Source organism: Impatiens glandulifera, chromosome 2 (assembly GCF_907164915.1).
Source record: "Impatiens glandulifera chromosome 2, dImpGla2.1, whole genome shotgun sequence".
In the NCBI taxonomy this organism is placed as follows: Eukaryota; Viridiplantae; Streptophyta; class Magnoliopsida; order Ericales; family Balsaminaceae; genus Impatiens; species Impatiens glandulifera.
This window is the reverse complement of record NC_061863.1, coordinates 54,271,667-54,294,039: the sequence shown is the minus strand read 5'-3', so window position 1 is coordinate 54,294,039 and position 22,373 is coordinate 54,271,667. Positions and strand designations below refer to the sequence as shown.

General features: G+C 26.5%; 2 protein-coding genes across 3 annotated transcripts; both read left to right on the top strand.

Moving 5' to 3' along the window:
- Positions 1-10,334: 10,334 nt before the first annotated feature.
- On the top strand, positions 10,335-13,649 carry LOC124926566 (beta-1,3-galactosyltransferase 7-like). Of its 2 annotated transcripts, none has more exons than XM_047466817.1 (11): positions 10,335-10,736; positions 10,822-10,921; positions 11,009-11,064; positions 11,140-11,363; positions 11,456-11,519; positions 12,420-12,492; positions 12,587-12,707; positions 12,798-12,885; positions 12,956-13,081; positions 13,162-13,271; positions 13,374-13,649. In XM_047466817.1, exons 1-11 carry the CDS (start codon positions 10,612-10,614, stop codon positions 13,523-13,525), a joined length of 1,239 nt encoding a protein of 412 aa, XP_047322773.1. In that variant the 5' UTR covers positions 10,335-10,611; the 3' UTR covers positions 13,526-13,649. The 2 variants fall into 2 exon arrangements, with proteins under 2 accessions (XP_047322773.1, XP_047322772.1); XM_047466816.1 differs by having other exon boundaries at positions 11,006-11,064.
- Positions 13,650-15,060: 1,411 nt separating this feature from the next.
- Positions 15,061-21,090, top strand: LOC124927014 (vacuolar protein sorting-associated protein 9A-like). Its single transcript, XM_047467349.1, has 5 exons — positions 15,061-15,309; positions 15,585-15,732; positions 16,530-16,700; positions 18,020-18,199; positions 19,992-21,090. Exons 1-5 carry the CDS (start codon positions 15,200-15,202, stop codon positions 20,793-20,795), a joined length of 1,413 nt encoding a protein of 470 aa, XP_047323305.1. The 5' UTR covers positions 15,061-15,199; the 3' UTR covers positions 20,796-21,090.
- The last annotated feature ends 1,283 nt before the right edge of the window (positions 21,091-22,373 follow it).

Sequence of the window (22,373 nt, the reverse complement as noted above, 5' to 3'; positions counted from 1 at the left end):
TTTTATTAATATTTTTTACATAAACATATATAATATTACCTAACATATTTATTTATATATATATAATAACAATATATATAATAATGTTTAATAGATGAATATGAAGGTTTATACACAAATTATTTTTATCTCAATTCATAATTTCTCTCTTAATTAACTCTATAAATTATTCTACTTTTTAAATTAATTTTTTATATATATTTGACTATCTTTCTTAATCTAATTATTAAGTATTTTTTTTTTCTTACTCTTACTATATAGATATTTATAATTTTTCAAACTAATAATATAAAATATTTTTTATATTAAAATATATAATATTACATAACATATTTATTTATATATATATAATAACAATATATAATAATGTTTAATAGATGAATATGAAGGTTTATACACAAATTCATTATGATTTCTATCTCAATTCATTATTTTATATTCAAGAATTTTTTCATTTCATAATTTATCTTTCTAATTAATTCATAATATTACTCTTTTTTTTAATTAATTTTTTTTTCACTTTCTACTTATCATAATATATAAAAATTTAAAATTATATATATATATTAGGTAAGTTAAGACTATTTATTTTAAATAGGTGGTTATATATAAATAAATATTTTAAATAACAATATTAAATATTTCTCTCAACTAAAATCTATATATATATTAATTTCGTACCTAATTTTTTTTTATCTCTAATCTTTATATATATATATATATATATATATATATATTTTGCTTAAGAGAATTTTTTTAATTTGGTTGTTCAAGAAATCATTTATTTGTGGACAATATTATTTTTTTATATCACAGTTTTTATTATTTGGTAATTTTCTGCCTTTTTCTTAAATGTTACGGTGATCACTCTACTAAAGCGTGGTTTCATCTCTAAAACGACCGAGTGTGATGTAAACTTTTTAACAAAGTTTTATCTCTAAAATATTCTTATTTTTATCTTGACTCTTATATATCTACATTATCTCACTTTATTAAAAATACAAAGGTCTAAAGAGAATTTGATTGAGCCAACTTATTTTTTCTTTAAATAATACTATTATTTTTAAAAACTATTTATTTGAGACAATATTTTTTTTATATCACATCTTTTATTATTTAGTAATTTTCTGCATTTTTTTTAATGTTATTAATACCGGTAATCACTCTACTACACTACTACAATGGTTTCATCTCCACAATGACCGAGTGTAATTTAAACTTTCAAACAAAGTTCTATCTCTAAAATATTCTTTTTTTTTGTCATGACTCTTGTATATCAATACTATCTCACTTTATAAAAAATACAAAGGTCTCAAGAAAATTTGATTGAGCCAACTTATTTTTTCTTTAAATAATACTATTTTTTTAGTTTGAATTTTTTTAAGAGAATTTTCTTAATTTGGTTGTTCAAGAAACTATTTATTGGTGGACAATATTTTTTTATTACAGTTTTTTATTATTTGATAATTTTTCTGCATTTTTCTTGAAGGTTATCAATACTGGTATTTACCCTACTACAGCGTAGTTTCATCTTCACAGTGACCGAGTGTGATCTATCTCTAAAATATATTTTTTTTTTGTCTTGACTCTTGTATATCTACACCTTCTAACTTTATGAAAAATACAAAGGTCTCAACAATTCTTTTACTAAATTTATTGAAACTCATTGCAAAAAATTGATGCAGTCAACCTTAAGAACTAAAAATAATTAATATACATATGATCGAAACATATTTTATATTATATAAACATATATCTTACTTTTAAGTTAATATTATTATTAGAATTAAGTTACTATTAGTAGTGATATATTTTTTATTGAACAAAATATATTAATACTCACTTAATCTTTGATTATAAATATAGAATTTGTATCATTTGGTTAATCTTCTTTTTTACAAGATACTATTTAAGAGAATTTTTTTTATAATTTAGTGAAGGAGTTTTATTAATCTAAATTTTTCATGACCTACTTTCAAATTTTTTGGACTAGGTTGGTCTTAGAAAAAAGAGATTTTTTGAAAATTGGTTATAAATACTTATTTAAATGCTGAATTATAATATCAAACTATATCAATGATAGGTAAAATGTGTTATATACTATTATATCATTCATCCCGCATGAGTTTATCCCCTCTCTTATCTTCGAGTAAATCACTTCGTTTCTTTTGTGATGAAAAATTTTCTAACAAAAATTAACCTTCTATAAAAAAGATTCTAATTTTTTAATTACATTTAGAAATATATAAAAATAAAAAATATATTTAATAAAATAGTTTAGAAGTCTAATAACAATCCTCTTTTTTCAAACATCATTCAAAAGATAAATTAAGTTTTAAGCCAATATAATTTATTTATATTTATTCATTTTTTAAGTTAAAATCGGGTATTGACTATTGAATTATGTTAGTTTTTTTTTTATAAAATGAATTCTAATTTCGTTTTTTATGAAATTCGTAAAATGAAGAGTAATGTTATCTTCATTTGATTATGAATTTGTTTTTATTATTGTATAAAAATAATTCATAAAATAAAATATTGTTTTAAAAAAAATCAACAAAATTATATAAAAATTCAAAGGATTCGCACAACATGACACAAGAAATTAAGACGAAAAAAAAGTAACTAAAAATTAGAGTCAATAATCTCATCTTTAAGAATTAAGAACCATCCAGTAAATCTGTAAATCTACAAATGTCTATAAATTAAATTAGAGTTAAGAGATTTAATTTAATATAAGAAAAATAATAATATATACTTTATACCCTACATCAAAAAAAAATATTAATTATTTTTTTAGAGTGAGATTTTAATTTTTTATGTTTTTGTTAATAGTACATTTTTATATGGGTATAATAATTTTTATAATTAAAATTACAAATTTATAAAATATTTTTTATTTAAAAAATTTATATAATATAAAAAAATGATATGAAATGATATAACCTTTATTTATATAATAATAATAATAATGTTATTTTAAATTTTATCTTTCTTCTTAAATCAAATTTTCACCATTTTTATTTTAAGTTTAAATAACTTAAATAAAAATAAATTATTTTTAAAATTATAGTTATAAACTCATAATATTATTTATTTATTTAATTATATATATATATTAAATTTAAATGTTATTATCTCATATAAAATAATATTTAATATAAAAAAATCAAAAAAATTATATGATTTAAAAATAAATGACATAAGATAATATAACTTTTATTTGATTATATCTAAATTAAGTTTAAATATTTTAAAACATTTATTATATAATAATAATAATAAAAAAAATAATAATAATAATGTAATTTTAAATTTGATGTACCAAATTTGTATTTTTTTTTTATTTTTATCAAAATTTCTTAAATATTATTTTAAGTTTAATTTATTTTTTTATTCACTTTTTGTTTTTTATCTTATAATTTAATTATATTTTTTGATTGATTATGTATATAAATATATGAATTATATTTTTTCTTTTATTATTTTTCTTGAATTTGGAATTGAATAATAAATAAGTAGATAATGAATCTAAAATAAATATCATATCATTAAAAGTTAATTAAAAAATTACATTAATTTTGAAATTTTTATAACTTTATTTTATTTTTTTAAAATTATTTAGATTAACCTTTTAAAAGAACTTTTTTTTTTTTTCAAATAGTTTGATAATGTAGTTTGTATTTTGTAAGCAAAACTTATTAGTCAATTTTTATTGTTTTATTTTTTGTATATAAAAAAGTGCCTAAAGATTATATTTTTTTATAACTATGATATTTTTTATATTATAATCTTTGATTTAAGATATTTAAAAATATATTTTTATTTTTTTTATAATAAAAACAATGCAAATATTTTCACATTTTATAGTTCGACAAATTATTCTAAGCATAAGAAGTAATTGTGAAGCTAAATTGTACCACCTAAAAGTTTAGTAATATAATATAATTGTGTTATTTAAATTTTATATTAATTTTTTTATTAGTTCTAAAATTTGTTTGATAAATATATTTATTTATTATAATATGTCAAATTATAATATTTTTAGGTTAATAATAAAGTTTTTATATCTGAAATTGATCCTGATAATGAGGTGCACTGATTAAATATAAATAAGCGGATAAGCAAGAGAGAAAAGGCCAGGAAAAACTCGGATATATTCTTATGAATTACAATAGGAACTGGACCAATCTATCTTGAAAGGCTCCCATGTCCTGCTAACCTTCTAAAATGTAAAGTCATAAAAACAGCTCATAGATAGTAAAAATTGGGTCTCACATCACCGGAGCGACTCCATGTGCTCTCCTCTCCTTTAATTCTGTAATTGTTATTTGTTTATTTTATTTATAAGATTTTTTTATTATATTGTTAAATTTTTTTGATTATTTATTAATGATTAATTTCAGTTAAATTTATTGTTAAACATTTTTTATATCTATAATTTGTCATATTTAAAGGTATTATATGAGTCTTCTCTTAAAAGTTTAAAATAAGATCTATTTATCTTTTAAAGTACTTAATATTATAAAAATAAGAAAAAATATTTAAAATATAATTTATTAGTATAAAAGTATGTCATTTTTTTTAAACTCACTCAATTTTGTTAATAATATTCATGAATGGTGGTGTGATTTATTTAATATTATAATTTTAACGTAATAATGTAATAAATTACACTTATCTTTTATCTTATTCTAAATTGTAATCAACAATATTTATCTTTAAAAAATTATTTATCATGTGTAAAATGACCCTACAACGTAGGGAAATAACTCTAGTTATAAATAAAAGCAAAGCAAACATTGAAAAAGTAAAGTACAAAGGAATAATTAATTATTTTTCATTTTTTTAATTTACAAAGATAACAACTCTAACTATAATTATTTCCCATTTTTAATTTAGAGAATTTTTAGTGGGAATCAAAAATAGATATTTAATATCTTAAAAAGATATATTATTTCCAGAAAACCATGATCATGCTTTATTTAAAAAAATAAAAGTAATATATTATTTTTTTTAATCTAAAGAAGATATGAGATGATTTATACTCCTATAATAATTGTCACATGTAATTAACATGTGACTCAAATGTAGTCTATATATGTGTATTAAAATGATTTAATTTGACATTAACAATCAAACTAATTAATAAATGTAATATTATTTGCCCCACAATTTCAAAATAATTTAATTTAAAATATATCGTATGAAATTTGTGCTTACATTCGTCATCAAATTAAATATATATATATATATATATATATATATATATATATATATATATATATTTAATTTGATGACGAAGGTAAGTACAAGATTCAAAATATATATAATATTATTGCATAAAACATTCAAAGAAAAGTGTGTAATATGATATCTAAGTTGATAGCCATAATCAGCTGGATGAAAAGATGATCAAAGTTAATTTTATAAATTAGAAATAATATATATTATTTGATTGATCAGTTAGATTTGGATTTTTGTGATTATTTTTTATTAATAAAAAATAATCCAATTAAAATAAATAAATTATCTTTTGAATCAAAATAATATAACTGGATACAAATATTTGGAAAAGATATAAAATTTGGGTGGAATTAATTTATAGCCTTATTATTATACAGTGTTATATTTACACAAACATTAATTTCAATCTATTTAAAACGTTCTAAATAGACAATTGAATTATTACATTTAATATTTTAAGAACTCTTTTTCGTTGTTTGAACTAACTTAACAAGAATAATCAAAATATTTTCATTTAGATTCTAATTTAAAACTTCAACTACTAAAGTTCTTTATGGGTGGTGTTAGAATATACCAGGGCTCAATAGATTTGAGCCTTTTGTTTAATAAATTTGGTCAAACTTTTTTTTATCAATGAGTATGTAATTATTGCTAGTTAGGCTACATTAATTTCCTTAATTTATATACATGCCAGCTTTTCTTTGACATATCTATAAATTCATTTTTCATCATGTTTGACATGTTTTGGTATCTATATATATATTATAAATTGATGGATCTCATTTTAAAAATTACTTGGACTTGAAAGAGAAGACAATTAATCCTAGGGCTTGTTTGATAAATGGATTATTAAGATAAAATTCAATTTTTATTCTAAAACTTAACCATCAAATTATCAATCTAATCAATTTATTTATCTCTTAAAATATTAAAATTATTCCTTATTTTTTAATATAAATTAATTATTAATAAAAATCTAAAGGGATAAATGATAATTTGGTAAAAGATAAATAAAAATCATTTTTTTCCGAAAGAAAAAAGAAATCTTGGTTATGATCTTAACCAACTATAAATTAATTGAAACTTTTCTTATTAGTGAGATAAAACATTCAAACCACGTGTACAAATTTGTTAAAAATATTATTTTCAGCCAAATTCATTGATATTTCTTTTTCAGATTTCCAATGCATTAATGTTTCAAACCTCAACAAAAAAAAAAATCAACAGAATTTAGGTGTAGACATGGAAAATCACAACAAAGTTATAGTTCTTTTTATTTATTTAAAAATAATCAAATAAAATTGAAAGTAATTTGTTTTGGATAAGTAAAAAATTATTTTTTTTTCATCATATTTATTTATATAATGTTTATATTCAACATTTAAAAATAATAATACTTAATTGATTAAATTATTTGGTAATAATGCTACATTTAAAATTCAATATTATTAGTAACGTTTTGGTGTGAAGTACAAATTATATAGGGTATAAATTGTAACGAAATATAAATATAATAAGTTGTACAAACTATTATTGTTTGATTTTAATCATAAAAATTATATAAGTTGTATATATTTTATAATTTTATGTTTATTATATAAGATATCAATTAGTATAAGTTTATGTATATGGTTGTATTAATTAAAGTGAAATATAAATTTTAAATTATTTTTATATAATGAATATTTAATTATTATTATTATTCTCTTAATTTATTTATTATTATAAATTATTGTAGTATTATTATTTAATATTATAATTATTTATTTAATAACTAATATAATTTTAATTAAAATATAAAAATCAATTATAAAATAAACTGTAAATTATATTTATTTAATTTAAATATTATTAATAATTGTAATCAAATAAATATAAAATTAAAATAATATATACAATAAATAATATTATTTATAATCTAATTAAAGTATAAAAATATAATAATAATAATTAGTAAATTACCATTATAAAAATATATATATATATATTTATTATAATATTGGACTATTTAAAAAAGAATATATAATATTAAAATTATTATATATAATAATAATATTAAAAGTAATAAAATATATTTAATAATCATATAATAATAAATTGTATATAATATTAATAAAGATTAACCATAAATTAAAAATGAGATAATATAAGAAAAGTGTTGTAATTAAGAACTAATTACAATTTTATATCATATATGAGATATAAATAATATGGAGAATAAATTTACACTAATAATGTTATACTTTATAATAACACGTATCAAATATACTACCTTATCTCCTTAATATATAAAAAAATAAAAATAAACACGCATAATGCATTGATCATACAAAATTTTAGAATTTAATTTTGAAAAGTCAATAAGATTGAATGAATAGCTTGTACTTATGAACTCATAAGAACAATGGATTATCACTATCATAATAACGGAATTGCATAAGCATTGAGAATCTTGTTTGTGATGAAATACTGGATTATATGGTTTAAGCATAATCAGTGTCGGATTTAAGAATTGAACTGTCTCATCCCGGATTAAAAAATGTGAAATTTTTTTATTTGCCCTAATTTTTTTTTTTTTGTTAACAATTAAAAACTACACATTTTTATTATAAATCATTAAGATACACTTTTATGTTAAAAAGTCTTAATAATTTTAACTAAAAACTTTATTATTTTTTATTAAATGGACTAATCTGATGGGCTGCCGGTTTTTATTATTTTTATTAAATAGGCTGATCTAGTGGTCTACCTTAGTGGGCTTACCCCAGGGTATAGTACAATGCATGATAGTAAGTTCAACAACACTTTGAGGGCTTGTCGAAATTAGCTGATCTTTTAAAATATTTTTTTCATCTTTATTTTTTTCCGCTATTATTTTTTTCTTGCACTTATTATTTCAATGTAAGTACTAATAATTTATGTCATGTTTGTTTGTCTACCGGAACAATTTTTCTTTTTAAAAAATAGATTATTTAAAAAATGTATTTAACATTAAAATGTAATTAACAACTTAAAATGATTTGATGAAAATTCTAATTGATATGTCACATTCAATTTAATCTAAACCTACATTAAACATGCATGTTCCTTAGATTAAATAGTGGTCTAATGCAGGCAGATTCAATTAACCTGAACAATTATGCTCTTTATTTATTTAAGGTGATGATAATTAAATCATCATTATTAATATTGGGCACCTCATATGGTATGGAAGGATTAGGACTTGTTTAGTGTTTGTTTAATGATAAATTTTATATTATTAAAGTTGTGGAGAAGGAAAAATTAAATACAACTATTCTACGTGCATATCTCAAATACGTCAATAAATATGAACATATACATCATGTATTATAATATAGATAGAGATTATTATTTTTTAATGACCAGGTGTCCCGCTAATATTAATGCATTATGCCATAAAATAATAAATAATACATGTTTTTAAACACTTTTTATATTGATAAAATAATTAAAATAATTAATAATTAAAATTATTCTTCCACGCGTGAAAAATTTGTTCAACTTATAAAGGGTTTGGGTTAGGGAAAAAATATGGTTCCGAATCGAACTCGTAATATTTATTATTAATTATTAAGAGTCATTTTGACATTTAAACTATCTTAATTGTTAAATTTTTATCGTTATTTGAATTAAAAGATAGTTAGAAGAAATGACATCAAACTTTCAACAAAGCTCTTTGCCTTGAAGATTTGAGTGAAAAGGAAAATTAGCTTCAAGTTTGGTCTGGACTAAGTCAAAATGGTTGAACAGAAAAGACAAAGAATTGTTTTGGAGTTGAAAAAGTATTAGATGGGATACCTTGATTAGGTGAGAAATCCATTTTATTTATGTAGTTCTATCAATTTCTGCAATGTTTTCAGTCTTCATACCATTCAATGTTTAGAGCCTGTAAATGTATAGCGATATTAACTGATAGTAGAGAGTATAAAAAGAAAAAAAAAATAGTTGAATGAACGTAACACAATATTTGTAGCGAAAGAATAAATTTATTTTAAAAATATATGTATTAATTTTTCTCACTTTACTTTTATTTTTTTTACTTCCCTTTTCTTTATTACTAATTTTGAAATACATGTAGATGTATTTTGTACTATTTAATTAATTTATTTATCTATTTTTAAAATAAATAACAATAGATAAAATAAATAAAATAAATAAAACTAATTAATCTTTAATTACAATATTATACCTATTATATTTGATAAATATATATACCAAATTATAAAAAAAACTTTGTTCCAAAAACTCGAAAAAATATTTAATTTGTTATGTTTTATTATAATTACTAAATTAAATTAAATTTACTCTAAATTATATTTTGTTTTTATTCTCTTTTAAAACTTAATGAAGTTTAGAGTGTTAATTTGTTAACTATTATATATATTTAAGAAAGAATATAAAAAAATATAATTTAATAATAAATAATAATCCCTAAAACATAATTTAGACTAATCCTGTAAGTTTGACTTGTTTCATTACATAATTGATTTTTGTTATCAATTCTTAATCTTATTTGACTTACTTTTTACTCAAAATTTAATTTCTTAAATTGATTTTTATGTATATGAAATTGTTTGTGAACAATGTGTCTATGCATCATGCTATTCAAAGTTAAATTAAAAGTTGCTTAATATTACTATATTTATTTTAAATATAGTAATAGAAAGAAGTGTTTTGAATCCTTCACCCAAACATTTCAATGGAAAATACATATGTGTAATTAATACAACTTGGGTAATTAAACAATTAATGATGTGATAATAGTTTCATAATGAAACCACCTTGGATAGACTTTTATTTTAATGATTAAGGTGATAATTCTCTTATATAGGCTATACCCAATTCAATTTGTATTTAACTTTAACCAAATCATTATTTTTTTTAATATTCTGATTTTAATAAACTTCATTTTAAATTTTTTTACAAGAAATTGATAAAATCTAAAATAGGAAAGGAGAATTATTGGGGTTTAAAAGACAAGTCTTTTCAGGGTAAGATTAGGTGGTCGGCTAGTCAATACAGAGTATGTAATATGTATAACTAGCAGACAACCCTTGAGAGCTTTCTTTCGTTTGTTTATGGTATTCAAAGTCTTCCAACCCAATTAAACACGTCGTCCGGCGCGACAACTGCGGTTGGGGAAGAAGAACATTCTTCCCATTAACCCATCACGTTTCCATATCATATGACTCATCGAATCTCCTCCTCCTCGACCATTCTTTATTTAAATCCCCTTTGATTTCTTAATTCCCTTCTCCCTTGAAATATCCTTACTCCTCGATTTCAGCTCCATCGGAACAACCCTTTTGACGTATGTTGTAGACTGTCCTGTTTTATTTGGGGATGCATTCTTCTATGTCCAAGGAAGCTGTTATGAAGAGCAGAAGCACCGGCGGCAAGATTTCAACCAAATGGATTCCTCTTATTTGCTTTTCATTCTTTCTTTTCGGAATGCTTTTCACAAATAGGTCTACAGTTCTCCTCTTCTTTCTGTCAGATTCAATCCGGCTTGCGAGTATTGATCTGGGTTTTTTCTTTCTTTCTTTTTTTCAGATCGTGGGCTCCACCCGATTCCGGAAATCAGCTGATTTCGCAGCGTAGACATGAACAAGAGCTGCAGATAATCACAGAAGACTGCACAACGAAGAAGAAGGTTCCTTTTTTTTTTTAGATTTAGCTTTAAACAATCATCTTCTTCTGGTTAGCTGTTAATAACTTTGTTGAATTCTTGTTTCAGAAGAATGGGCAAGACAAGGATGTGATGGATGAGGTCTACAAAACCCATGAAGCGATTAAGTAAGTTGTAGAAAGTGTTTTTCTATGATCTAGAGAATGAATCAACTAATAATTTGAAGTATTGAATCATGTTAGATCACTAGACAAGACTATATCAATGCTTCAGATGGAGTTATCAGCCACACGGAGTTCCAAGGAGTTGGGTGTCTCTGATGCTTCTTCTTCTTCTTCTGATTCCATTTCTGCAAAGTCACATGATGTCTCATCTAAGAAGAAAGCATTCATTGTTATTGGAATCAACACTGCTTTTAGTAGCAGGAAGAGGCGAGATTCTGTTAGACAGACATGGATGCCTCAAGGTAATCAAATGATCTATACTTCAATTCTTCAATTCTTACATTCTTTTATCTAAAATCTGAAATCTTCCTTTGTTTTCTTCTTATATTTCTAGGTGAGAAACTTCTTCAGCTTGAGCATGAAAAGGGTATTATCATCCGCTTCACAATTGGTCACAGGTAATTAAACACTTGCAAACTTCTACATCTATATTTACAGTATACAAGTTAAAGCGCAAAAAAATCATACGAAAAAGGAATGGAATGTGAGGGAAAAGGATGTGAACAAAAGAGCAAACAAACAATCAAAATGAAAAAAAAAATCAACTTGAAGGTACTTGTCACAAGAACAACAAAATCAACATCATCATCTGCTGAATCATCTGTTTCTACTTATGCTTGTTAATATTATGAGTGCTTTACGTGGAGTTACGAACTATAGATAATATTGTTTGTCGTTTATGGTCTCAAAATGAGCTATTATCAATGGTGGAATAGTTGCTAGCTTTCTACAATAGGGAGAGTTTGTAACATTTAGACTAGTGAAGAGGAAAAAGCATAAGGTGTAATAGGTTGTGGTAGAGAGCACGCGTTCAAGCTTAGATATGATTGAGAAGCCTAAATTGGGTAGGAGTAAAAGGTTTAGTGACGAGAATTCTCAAGTTGATTCGGAGATAGTGGATAGTTGAATGTGGATTTTTTTTTCCTTTTTCCTTGCTTGAACTTTATTAGGATTTAGGATCCAAATCAACTCGAGAACTCTCATGGTGAGCTGATTCGAGCTTCAATTTCATATCGCATTGAATTATGCATTGTTCACTTTTAAGGTATGATTTGCTTTCCAAATATTGTTTTCCTTTTGAGAAATATGAGCTTTTCATCTCATTTTCTTGTATATAAAAGAGCTCTATATTGACCTAATTGTGAGGGTAACCATTTAAGATCTATGTTTGTAGAAATCTCTTGAAGGTTGGACAGGTTTTGATATATTTCAGAAATCCAAATTATTATTATTGCTAGCATGTGAAATCATTTGCATATTTTGTTCAACACGATCAAAACAATAGTTTTTTCGCGCAGTGCTACATCTAACAGCATATTAGATAGAGCTATTGATTCAGAAGATGCTCAACACAAGGACTTCCTCAGGCTGGTAAAATAACTCACTACATGAATCATGTTTTACTTCATTTGTTAGTTTCATTAGTAATAACTCGTTTCTTGATTCTCAATATTGCGATCTGTAGGAGCACGTTGAAGGCTATCATGAACTGTCGGCGAAGACCAAAATATTCTTTTCCACCGCAGTTGCAAAGTGGGATGCTGATTTCTATGTGAAGGTGGATGACGATGTTCATGTCAATTTGGGTAAATATCTAATTGAGTTTAATTTCTCTTTAATTACCTGTTTGGCCATCATCTATAATTCGCCAAAGAAATATGATCAATTTTTTGCAGGCATGCTTGCTACAACTCTTGCACGTCATAGAACCAAGCCTAGAGTATACATGGGCTGCATGAAATCAGGACCAGTTCTATCTCAAAAGTGAGTCGCTTTGGGCTTTTAAGTTAGCTGATTTTCTTTCACTTCTCTTATATTGTTGTGGTTCTTCTAGGAATGTGAAGTATCACGAACCGGAGTCATGGAAATTCGGAGAGGAAGGGAACAAATACTTTCGACATGCTACAGGACAGATATACGCAATATCCAAGGATTTGGCAACATACATTTCGATTAACCAGTTAGTATTAATCCTTTTTTCTTGCAATTTTATTTGGTCAAGAAAACCTCTCTGAGTTTTGAGGTTATTCATGGTTGCAGGCCGATACTGCACAAGTACGCAAATGAAGATGTTTCGCTAGGTTCATGGTTTATCGGGCTTGAAGTTGAGCACATTGATGACCACAATATGTGCTGTGGAACCCCGCCAGGTAATTCTTCTTAAATTTGTCTCTGTACTGCACAAAAAAAGGAAAAAAAGCCCAATTTTGTATCTCTAACGAGTTATTGACTTATATGCGACAAAATTGCAGATTGTGAGTGGAAGGCCCAAGCGGGTAACGTGTGCATAGCGTCGTTCGACTGGAGTTGTAGTGGAATTTGCAAATCTGTCGAAAATATTAAATCTGTGCATGAAAAATGTGGGGAAGGGGAAGCAGCTATATGGAGCACTTTCCTGAAGTAAAATGTTCTGAGTGATTTGTAGATGTTTTTGTTTTGTTTTTTTGAAGATAGAAATTGGTTTTGGTTTTTTCAAGGATCATACAAGAATGCTGAAAACAAATTGAAGCCCATACTAGATTTATACACATACATATATATAGCTGGTGGAGGGTTATCCAACGGTTGAGATTGAGACCTAAATTTATTAATTGATGGCACACACAACACAAGGAAAATTAAACAGACCCAAAAATGGATATAGAAGACATTCCATTCTATATCCAACACAAGAACAAATACAAATTGATCACAAAAGAGGAAACTTAATGTAGCTGTTTTGGTATGTATTTTTTTTATGTCAATAATGATTGAGAAAAAAGAATAGTGTCAAGATGGTTACAAAAATTAGACTATAATGTAATTGTTAATTAAAAAATTCTTTACATACTAAGAAAGTGTGAAAATTCTTGTGTGAGATACAAATGTCTCAATATTTCATTTCTTTTGACAATGTCTTAAAAGCATAAATGTGGAATAAAGTTTATAATAATAATAATTTGTATACTCAATAAAGTAATAAGAATTCGAAAACTAATTTATTAAAACTGAAAGAAAATAAAAGAATTTCATATTTTTTTTCATCTTGATACGACAATTCTTATTTCTCGGTTTTTAAGAGAATATCTGAGTGACGACCTGTAATAAAATCAAAGCTTGGTCGTTTGATGAATCAACAATATCATTGGGCATCGTTTTATTTATTATGAAAGTGATAACTAATTAAAATATAATTTAAAATTCATAATAAAACCTTGATGACCTTTTTTTAATGATTGAAGTGTAATTAGGAAGAAACCAAATCCAATAATAAGAAGAAATTTGAAGAAAAGTTTCATTTTTGTAGTTGGGACTCTTCTAAAGTGAAAAATCCTATTAAAGGAGGAGAAGATAAAGTATTATTAATATTTTTCATATCCTTCTCATGAGAACATGTTTGGAGTTGGGGAACCACCATAGCTAGCTCTTCTTCAACTGCCCGGATTCTGGTCGGAAACCATAATATTAAGTTTCAACATCATTTGAAAAACTCTCGATATGCTTAGAAGATTTTTCAAGTACCCTACACAATTCTCTTCCATTTCCGATGCCGACAGGTAATATATTTCATTTCAATCTTTCTATCAAACAAATTTCAATTTAATTAACTCCACCAAATATTTTGATTTCTTGTTTATGTAATTAATTCTTTAGGTAAGGAGTTGGAAGTTTCATATGTTGATTTTTAATCCAATTAATTGAAATATAATCTCTTAAAAAAATGAAATATAAGAAGAAAAAAACAAAGTTGTAGCTATCAATATAACCTAATTTATGAGTAAATAAGAAGTGCCTTGCCAAATAGAATTATTATTACATAATTGACTTCTTGTTGTGTATGACAATCTTCATTTTTTACTCTTTATAATATAATTATTTTTAAAAAAGTATTAAATAAATAATATAACTATTTTTCTTTAAAAAAAAAGCAAAACTTTGTTAATTGGCAATTTAGTAATTTAGATAGCTTAGCGAACCAGTTTACATCTCACGGGCCGCCGATTGCGTTTGAGTAATACATACATTGAGCCGACGACCGGCAGTCTGATCGGAATCAGATCATCGGATTCTCTCAAATTTGACGACTGACCGGTGGCGGATGGAGAACGCCGACCACTTCGGAGCATCCACGGCGCCTCGGTCGTGGCACAACTTCTTGGAGCGCATGCGGCAGCCCTCCGCCGCCGATTTCGTCAAAGCCATCAAAAGGCCTCGTCTCTCTTCCCTTTCCTCGCAATTCACTTTAATTCTCCAATCATGCTTTCAATTTTTCATTGGATGTAGACAGATTTTGCAGAATTAAGCTCTTTTTTTTTATCTTCAGTTGGATAATGTAGTTTCTTAAAGCGTTTATAACTGACTAAAATCGCGATTCAAATTTAAATTTTAAATCTGATCAGTAAGGTTTATGTAATTTTAACTTGTCGATAGTCCTTGTCTCATCATTGCTAAGATTTCTGATGAAAACATGTTGAATCTTGCAGTTTCATTGTTTCATTTACAAACAATTCTCCTGATCCAGAAAAGGATAGCGATACAGTGCAAAAGTTCCTTAACAACATGGAAGTTGCTTTCAAGGCACATCCACTTTGGTCTAGTTGTTCAGAGGAAGAATTAGAAAATGCAGCTGAAGTATGTTGGTCTTTCTCTCAACTGAACTCTTTCCTAAGCTAATGATGATGTTGTTATTAGCTCCAAGGTTTTGTGTAGTTAACAATCAGTATGAAATTCTGGATCCAGAAACATATTTTGCTGAGATAATGTTTGGAAACTAAACTTAGATTAGAGACAAATTTATAAATTTATTGGTTGTTTATCATCTGGATCCGGACTAGTAAAAGCATCCATGGGAGCTGCCTCCAGAGGTGCACAAAGTGTTCAGTTTAAACTTAAAACATGATTTTCTCAAAAATAAACTTAAAGCATGTTTGAATTTTGCTTGAAGGAGGTGAAATTTAGGTGCTATAACTTATAAGGTTGACCCATCTGTATTTTACATTGTCTTCCGAAATATGTGTGGTACCTCTGTTAGTAAAATAGAAGTAGGTAGCTTCTTACTGGAAAATTTCGCTTGCGACACTAATAAAGATGTAAATTTGCGTAACTTAATTGTTCAAACTGACTGATGATCTGCATGATTCTCATTTGCCTTGTACTGATCTTTTACATTTTGCACCCTAATTGAATATAAGTAATTTAAGACTGTAGCTACTTGTAGATATTCATTTCTAAGCGTAAGGAATGTAAATACCTCTCTTGCCTAATTGTTGCAATTGACTGGTCAAAAGGAAACAACATTAGTTTTGTTTCCTTTATAAATCTGGCATTTATCATCTTTAAGTCTGTCATTCATAGAGTAAAAAGGGTTCATCTCAATTTACTGCTGTTTTCTTATTGGATCTATGAATGAGATGTCATTTCCTGTGCAGGGACTGGAGAAGTATGTCATGACGAAGTTATTCACCCGTGTATTTGCTTCAGTGCCTGAAGAGGCACAACTTGATGAGCATTTGCATGAAAAGATGGCCCTGCTTCAACAATTTGTTCGTCCTGAAACCTTAGATATCAAACCGGCATTTCTGAATGAATCATCTTGGTTGGTGAGTATTAGAATATATTTATAAGATTTAATCTTCTGTCCCAGTCTCCCAGACCCATTAGGATAAATCATGATAGTAGCAATGATTTCAATGAGCTACTAGTGGATAAGAAGTAGTACTAAATTTCCATGAATTATATCAAAATCATAATTTAACCCTCTAGTGTAGTTACATGCTTACTGTTTTTAATGAAAGATGACAAGTTTGAACATTTTGAAATTAGATTCTCAACATAATCGCTTTAAATTTCTTCTTGAATGTCTCTGGTCTATCTAAGGTATGAAGATATGGCCTTGGAAAATTATGGAATCTTAAGTCTTTACAGAATTTCTTTTCAATGTGAAACATAGAGCATTTCTTGCATGTGCGTAGTATATGGTTCAGTATTTTTGGTGCTTGTTTATTACTACAATTGAGTTTTATAAGTTGTTGGCTAATTGGCATTGCAGAAGTCAGAGAGCCAAATATGGCCAATGTGTTTCTTTTAGTAGATATAGTCTTCATTTAGAAAAACCATTTCTGATCCAGATAGGATCACATTTGGAAACGAATTTAGTAAGACCTGGAATCAGAAATGTATTGGTGGTTTCTCTCTCAGATCCCGATTCAAAAACAAAAGTATTTCCATAAAGGAACTATGCATTTAAGTTCTCTAGCTCGTGCAAGATGTTAGGGGCTTGACCAAATTAGTGAAGGTTAAAGACTCTTGACACATGGAGATTGAATAACAAAAATTGGATGGCAAGACTAAGAAGATGTCTTAGGCTAATAAACATGTTTAATTTAATTTTATTATTTCTAAATGAGTGTGTATATATAGCATTTACTTATTACCTTACTTGATGCTTTATAATGAAAAAAATACCAAACTTCATAAAGTTCCTGGTCTTGCATGTTATACCATAAAATAAAATTGTACTTTATTTTATATTTTATTTTTTCTAAATGAGTATTTTTATATAGCATTTACCTGTTACCATACCTGGTGATTTATAATGAAAAAAATGCCAAACTTCATAGTGTTCCTGGTCTTGCATGTTCAATATCATAAAATAAAATTGTACTGATCGGAAAATTAGACATTGTTTGTATTATTATAACTCATCATTGCATCAACTTTATGAATACAAACTTTAGCATTTAATACAAAAGAAAATGGTAAATATTATGGCTTAGTAACTAGTGTGTATATAGTTGGATTAGCATCAAGATGTTGTTAAACTTCAACTTTGTGTCTCATATTTCTTCAATTTTGTAATTCTCTAGAAAGTTGCCAACTTGCCATAAAGCTTATGTTTATGTCCTGGATGATTTGTCAGCTTGCACAAAAAGAACTACAAAAGATCAATATGGTCAAGGCTCCCCGGGACAAACTAGTTTGTATCTTAAGCTGTTGCAAGGTTATAACCAACTTGCTACATAATGCCTCTCTTACTTCAAGCGAAAACCCTCCTGGTGCCGATGAATTTCTTCCCGTCCTTATATATGTCACTCTGAAGGTAAGGTCAGTTTGGTGTTCATCAAATACATAATCAATTTTCAAATTCTATTTTTCTGTCTTGTCTACATTTATAATTGTATTTCTTTATCTTGTGTCGTCTCTTACATCAACTATTAATGGCCAAGTCTCTAATATGATAGTGTGTAATGTATTAGTAGGCTTATGGTTAGTAGTTATGACTCTAAATAAATAGGCTGTAGAAGAATGAAAAAAAATAGATTGATAATATATATATTTGTGATGCTTAAACTATTACATGGGACTCGGAGACCAATTTATAGGCAATATTAGCACAAGAAAAAATATATGACAACAACTTTCTAGATAAACATGAATAAGTCTTTCAGGCAAACCACTTTGAGTAAATGATTGTTGGGAAGGTAAAGAGACTTTAGGAATATGTCTAGTTTGATATTTCCACACAGGCTCTTAGGTTTATTATATTAGTTAATATTACCCCAAGTTGTTACGGGTTTGTTAGTTGTTAAAAAAGGTTGCACCCTCGACCTAACTGAAGGATGAATCAATAATGAAATGAATAAAGTTTAACACTCCTCTTAGCTATGGAGTTTTTCCATGGTTCTCTCATTTAAAGGCTTAAGTCATTCATTTCTCATCTCTTCTTTGAATAAAGATCTTTTCCATTACAAAACCCTAACCTAAACCTAAGAAAGTGTAACATAATAATGGATAAAATAAGAAAATATACTATTTTGCTCTCTTAACTTGCATCCTAAACTTGTGGCAGGCTAGTTTTGCTTTTTGAACTTAAAAAATGTCTCAAGTTACTTTTTTTAGTTAGTTCCTTAATGTGTTAATGTATTGATATACATGTTAGAAAGATAATATATATTTTAGCCAAATTTTTTTATTAAGTAGTGTAAAATTCTGTAGAGATGGTTTAAGAACCTAACAAAATTAACCAAGAACTGTCGGCGGAAAGTAATTTTAACACAAATTGAGGAAGCAAAGTGTGCCTTTTATGCAAGTACGGGAAGAAAAATGTACTTCTATAAAAAAGAAAGGAGTAATAGATATTTTGCTCCCTGTATACAAACTTGTTTGATAAAGCTCCCTGTATATTATTAATTTTCATTTGATTTTGCTCCTTGCCCATCAACACCAGTATCTTTTTTTTACAACTAGACAAACTGTGCTTAGGTGGCTTTACACAGATTTTATTTCTTTTTAAATTCAAAACAAACTATTCTTAATTTATTAAAAATAAAATAAAACCCAGTAAACCCCTTCATCTTCTTCCTCACTGCAATTAATTCCCCCCTTGTTATTTTTTCAAAATCGAACCCCTTATTGTTCCAACCAAATCAAATGATAAAAATGGGGACCATATATAATATACAGGGAGCAAAATACCTATTATCCGAAAATATGAAGTAAGGTTGTACTGGAAAATGGATTATATAATATAAGTTGGAGTACATAATTTATTTTTCTAGTAACTGAACATTCGTAAATTCACTTTCTTTTTCTTGCTAACAGTTGCGAAAAAAAGCTTAGTTTTGGCTACCTAACAAGTGGGGTGGAACAATATGTATAGGTGTGAATTGCAGGAATTAGTTTTCAATTTCAATTTCAATTTCAATTCGAATTCCAACCTTAACTAAACACAGCCTTGTTGTTCTTATGTTTGATTCAGGAAATTCTCTTGATCTTGTTGTTGTTCTCCCTCTGTCTCTGATTGTATGACAAGAAATTTCCTGTCTACATTGTATCATTTTCCAAAGCGAGAATTAACCTCTGATAGCTCTCAATTTATTTACATAATGCAGGCTAACCCTCCACAACTGCACTCCAATTTATTATACATCCAAAGATACAGAAAGCAATCTCGATTAGTTTCTGAATCGGCCTATTATTTCACAAACATGCTATCGGCAGAGTCTTTTATTTCAAATATTGACGCCAATGCCCTTTCAATGGATGAACACGAATATGAAAAGAACATGGAATTTGCTAGAACTCTTCTCTCCGGCCTTTCAGCCTCCTCAGATGATCTAAAGGAGACCACTGCACCGAAGCAAATTGATTTAGAAACAAGAAAGCTTCAAGGCTCTGAATTGTCCTCGGACTCAAACAAGGATGAAGAAGCTTCTAGAAAAGATCATCCCCCTCTGATAAACAAAATTCCATCTGTTTCAGATCTGGAGAATAAAGGAGCATCCATTATCTTGAATGAGGAGGTCGATATGAACAAAACTTTTGGAAATTTCCCATATTTTTTCTCGCAGGCTGGAGATCTGACCGTCACTGATGTAGAAGGCCTCTTAGAGAATTATAGGCAGCTTGTTTTCAGGTACGCTTGTCTTTCCAAAGGGTTGGGAATTTCAAATCCGATCCTGCCAATATCTGGTTTGGAAACTCAATCACACGACGAGACGGGTGAAAGCGTGAAAAGAGAAATGGGGATTGTTGGAGGATCAGAGAGTTCGATGAATGGTTCAGATAGAGACGGTAATAATAGTACAAGTGAAGACTTGAATAACTTATTAAGGAGTGTAGAAGAGAATTTAGAAACACCCTTTGTAGAGGAAGCTATCACTGCGGAAAGTAAAGGGAATGACAATTCGAGTTGAAAGCACCTTGACTGAAGTGTGTGGCGAAAGAAGGTAGGATGTGTTAGCCTCATATACACAAAAAAGTTTGTTGTTAAATCAAAATATTTGGAGGGATAGTTGAGTTGAATTCCCTTTTACGACAGTAAAAATGTTTTGGCTTTTGATTGAAGAAGAGAAGTAAAATTATGATGGAATGGATTAGTGGTTCAAGTGAAATAAGGTTTTATGAAATGTGGAGTCCTTTTTTTTTTTATTTCATGTAAACTTTAGGATACCTATTTATTAATTAGAAACCCATGTGATTGTCATTTTCGGCACCCACATCAGTTTTTTTTTTCTTTTGTCATATTCTTTTTTGGATGTATTATTATATAAATGGAAAACAAACCAGCTTTATAATAGGTAACTAAAAATGGTTTAAACTAAGAAAATACATGTCTAGACTCTAGATAATGATTTTTGAATCAAAATTAAAATGAATATTCCATCTTCAAAAGTTAAAATATTATTTTGATAATTTCCTTCTTTAAAAGACGCTTCAAAAGTCATGATCAACAATATATGTTTTTTCTCGGTTCATCGTAGGACTTATAATATTTTTTTTTCTTTGGTTTTTGTTGCCGACTGATAAACATATTTAGGATGTATCTTCAATGTTTGAAAATGAGAGGATAATTTATCTCCCAAATCTTCAAAATTGATATTTTGTAGAAAATTTGGACACTGTCAATGTCATAATTTTGTGAAAGATTTTGTTGTTGGTTGATCTTACTTTGAAAGTCAATGAAGGAAAGAAAAAGGTTAGTATTATTGTTTAGGGATGAGCTTTTCAACAACTAACTCATGGTATTTGCTATAATGGACAAATGGTTTAGGAAGATAATAATGAATGATAGTTATTTATGGTGTTTATTAAAATAGAAGGCATGTGTTCTTATTTTTATTTTTAACTTAAGAAGTTAATATTTAAATATGTTGAGATATAGATGCATGGTGATGGAATCAAGGATTGGATCTCTTGAATATATATAACTTTTTTTGAAATGTAAAATATGTTGTATTAAAATATAAATATATAAACAAATAACTGGATCTGTTGAATCTTATCCTATATACCGAATCAGAACAATATCAATGTAATATGACTCATGTTTAGTAAATGAATTGTCAAATTATATTAATTTCATCTCTCTTTTTCTTTTTTTAATTGTGGAAATAATTTGTTTTATCCATTTAGTATTTGTAATGTAATCACCATGGGTTGTGTTGCAAAAATGCCTTCTATTTTATTATTGTAATGTAATCTCTTTGTATGATATCTAATATTTTATAAAAAAGAAAATGCATTGGGATGTTGACCTTAACATACAAGTGATTTAATTATATTCTTATTATTATTTTGGTTTACACTCACTTCTTCTTAGTTCTTAATTATTACTCTTTCCTTAAGGAGAAAGCTAAAATAGAAGAATGTAGGGATTAAAATAATAATAATAATAATAATAAAAGTAAGAAAAGAGAGGTAGATTTCACGTGCAAGTCACATGCTTAGAAATGGGGATGTTCCCCAAACAGTATGCATCCCATTATCTTAAT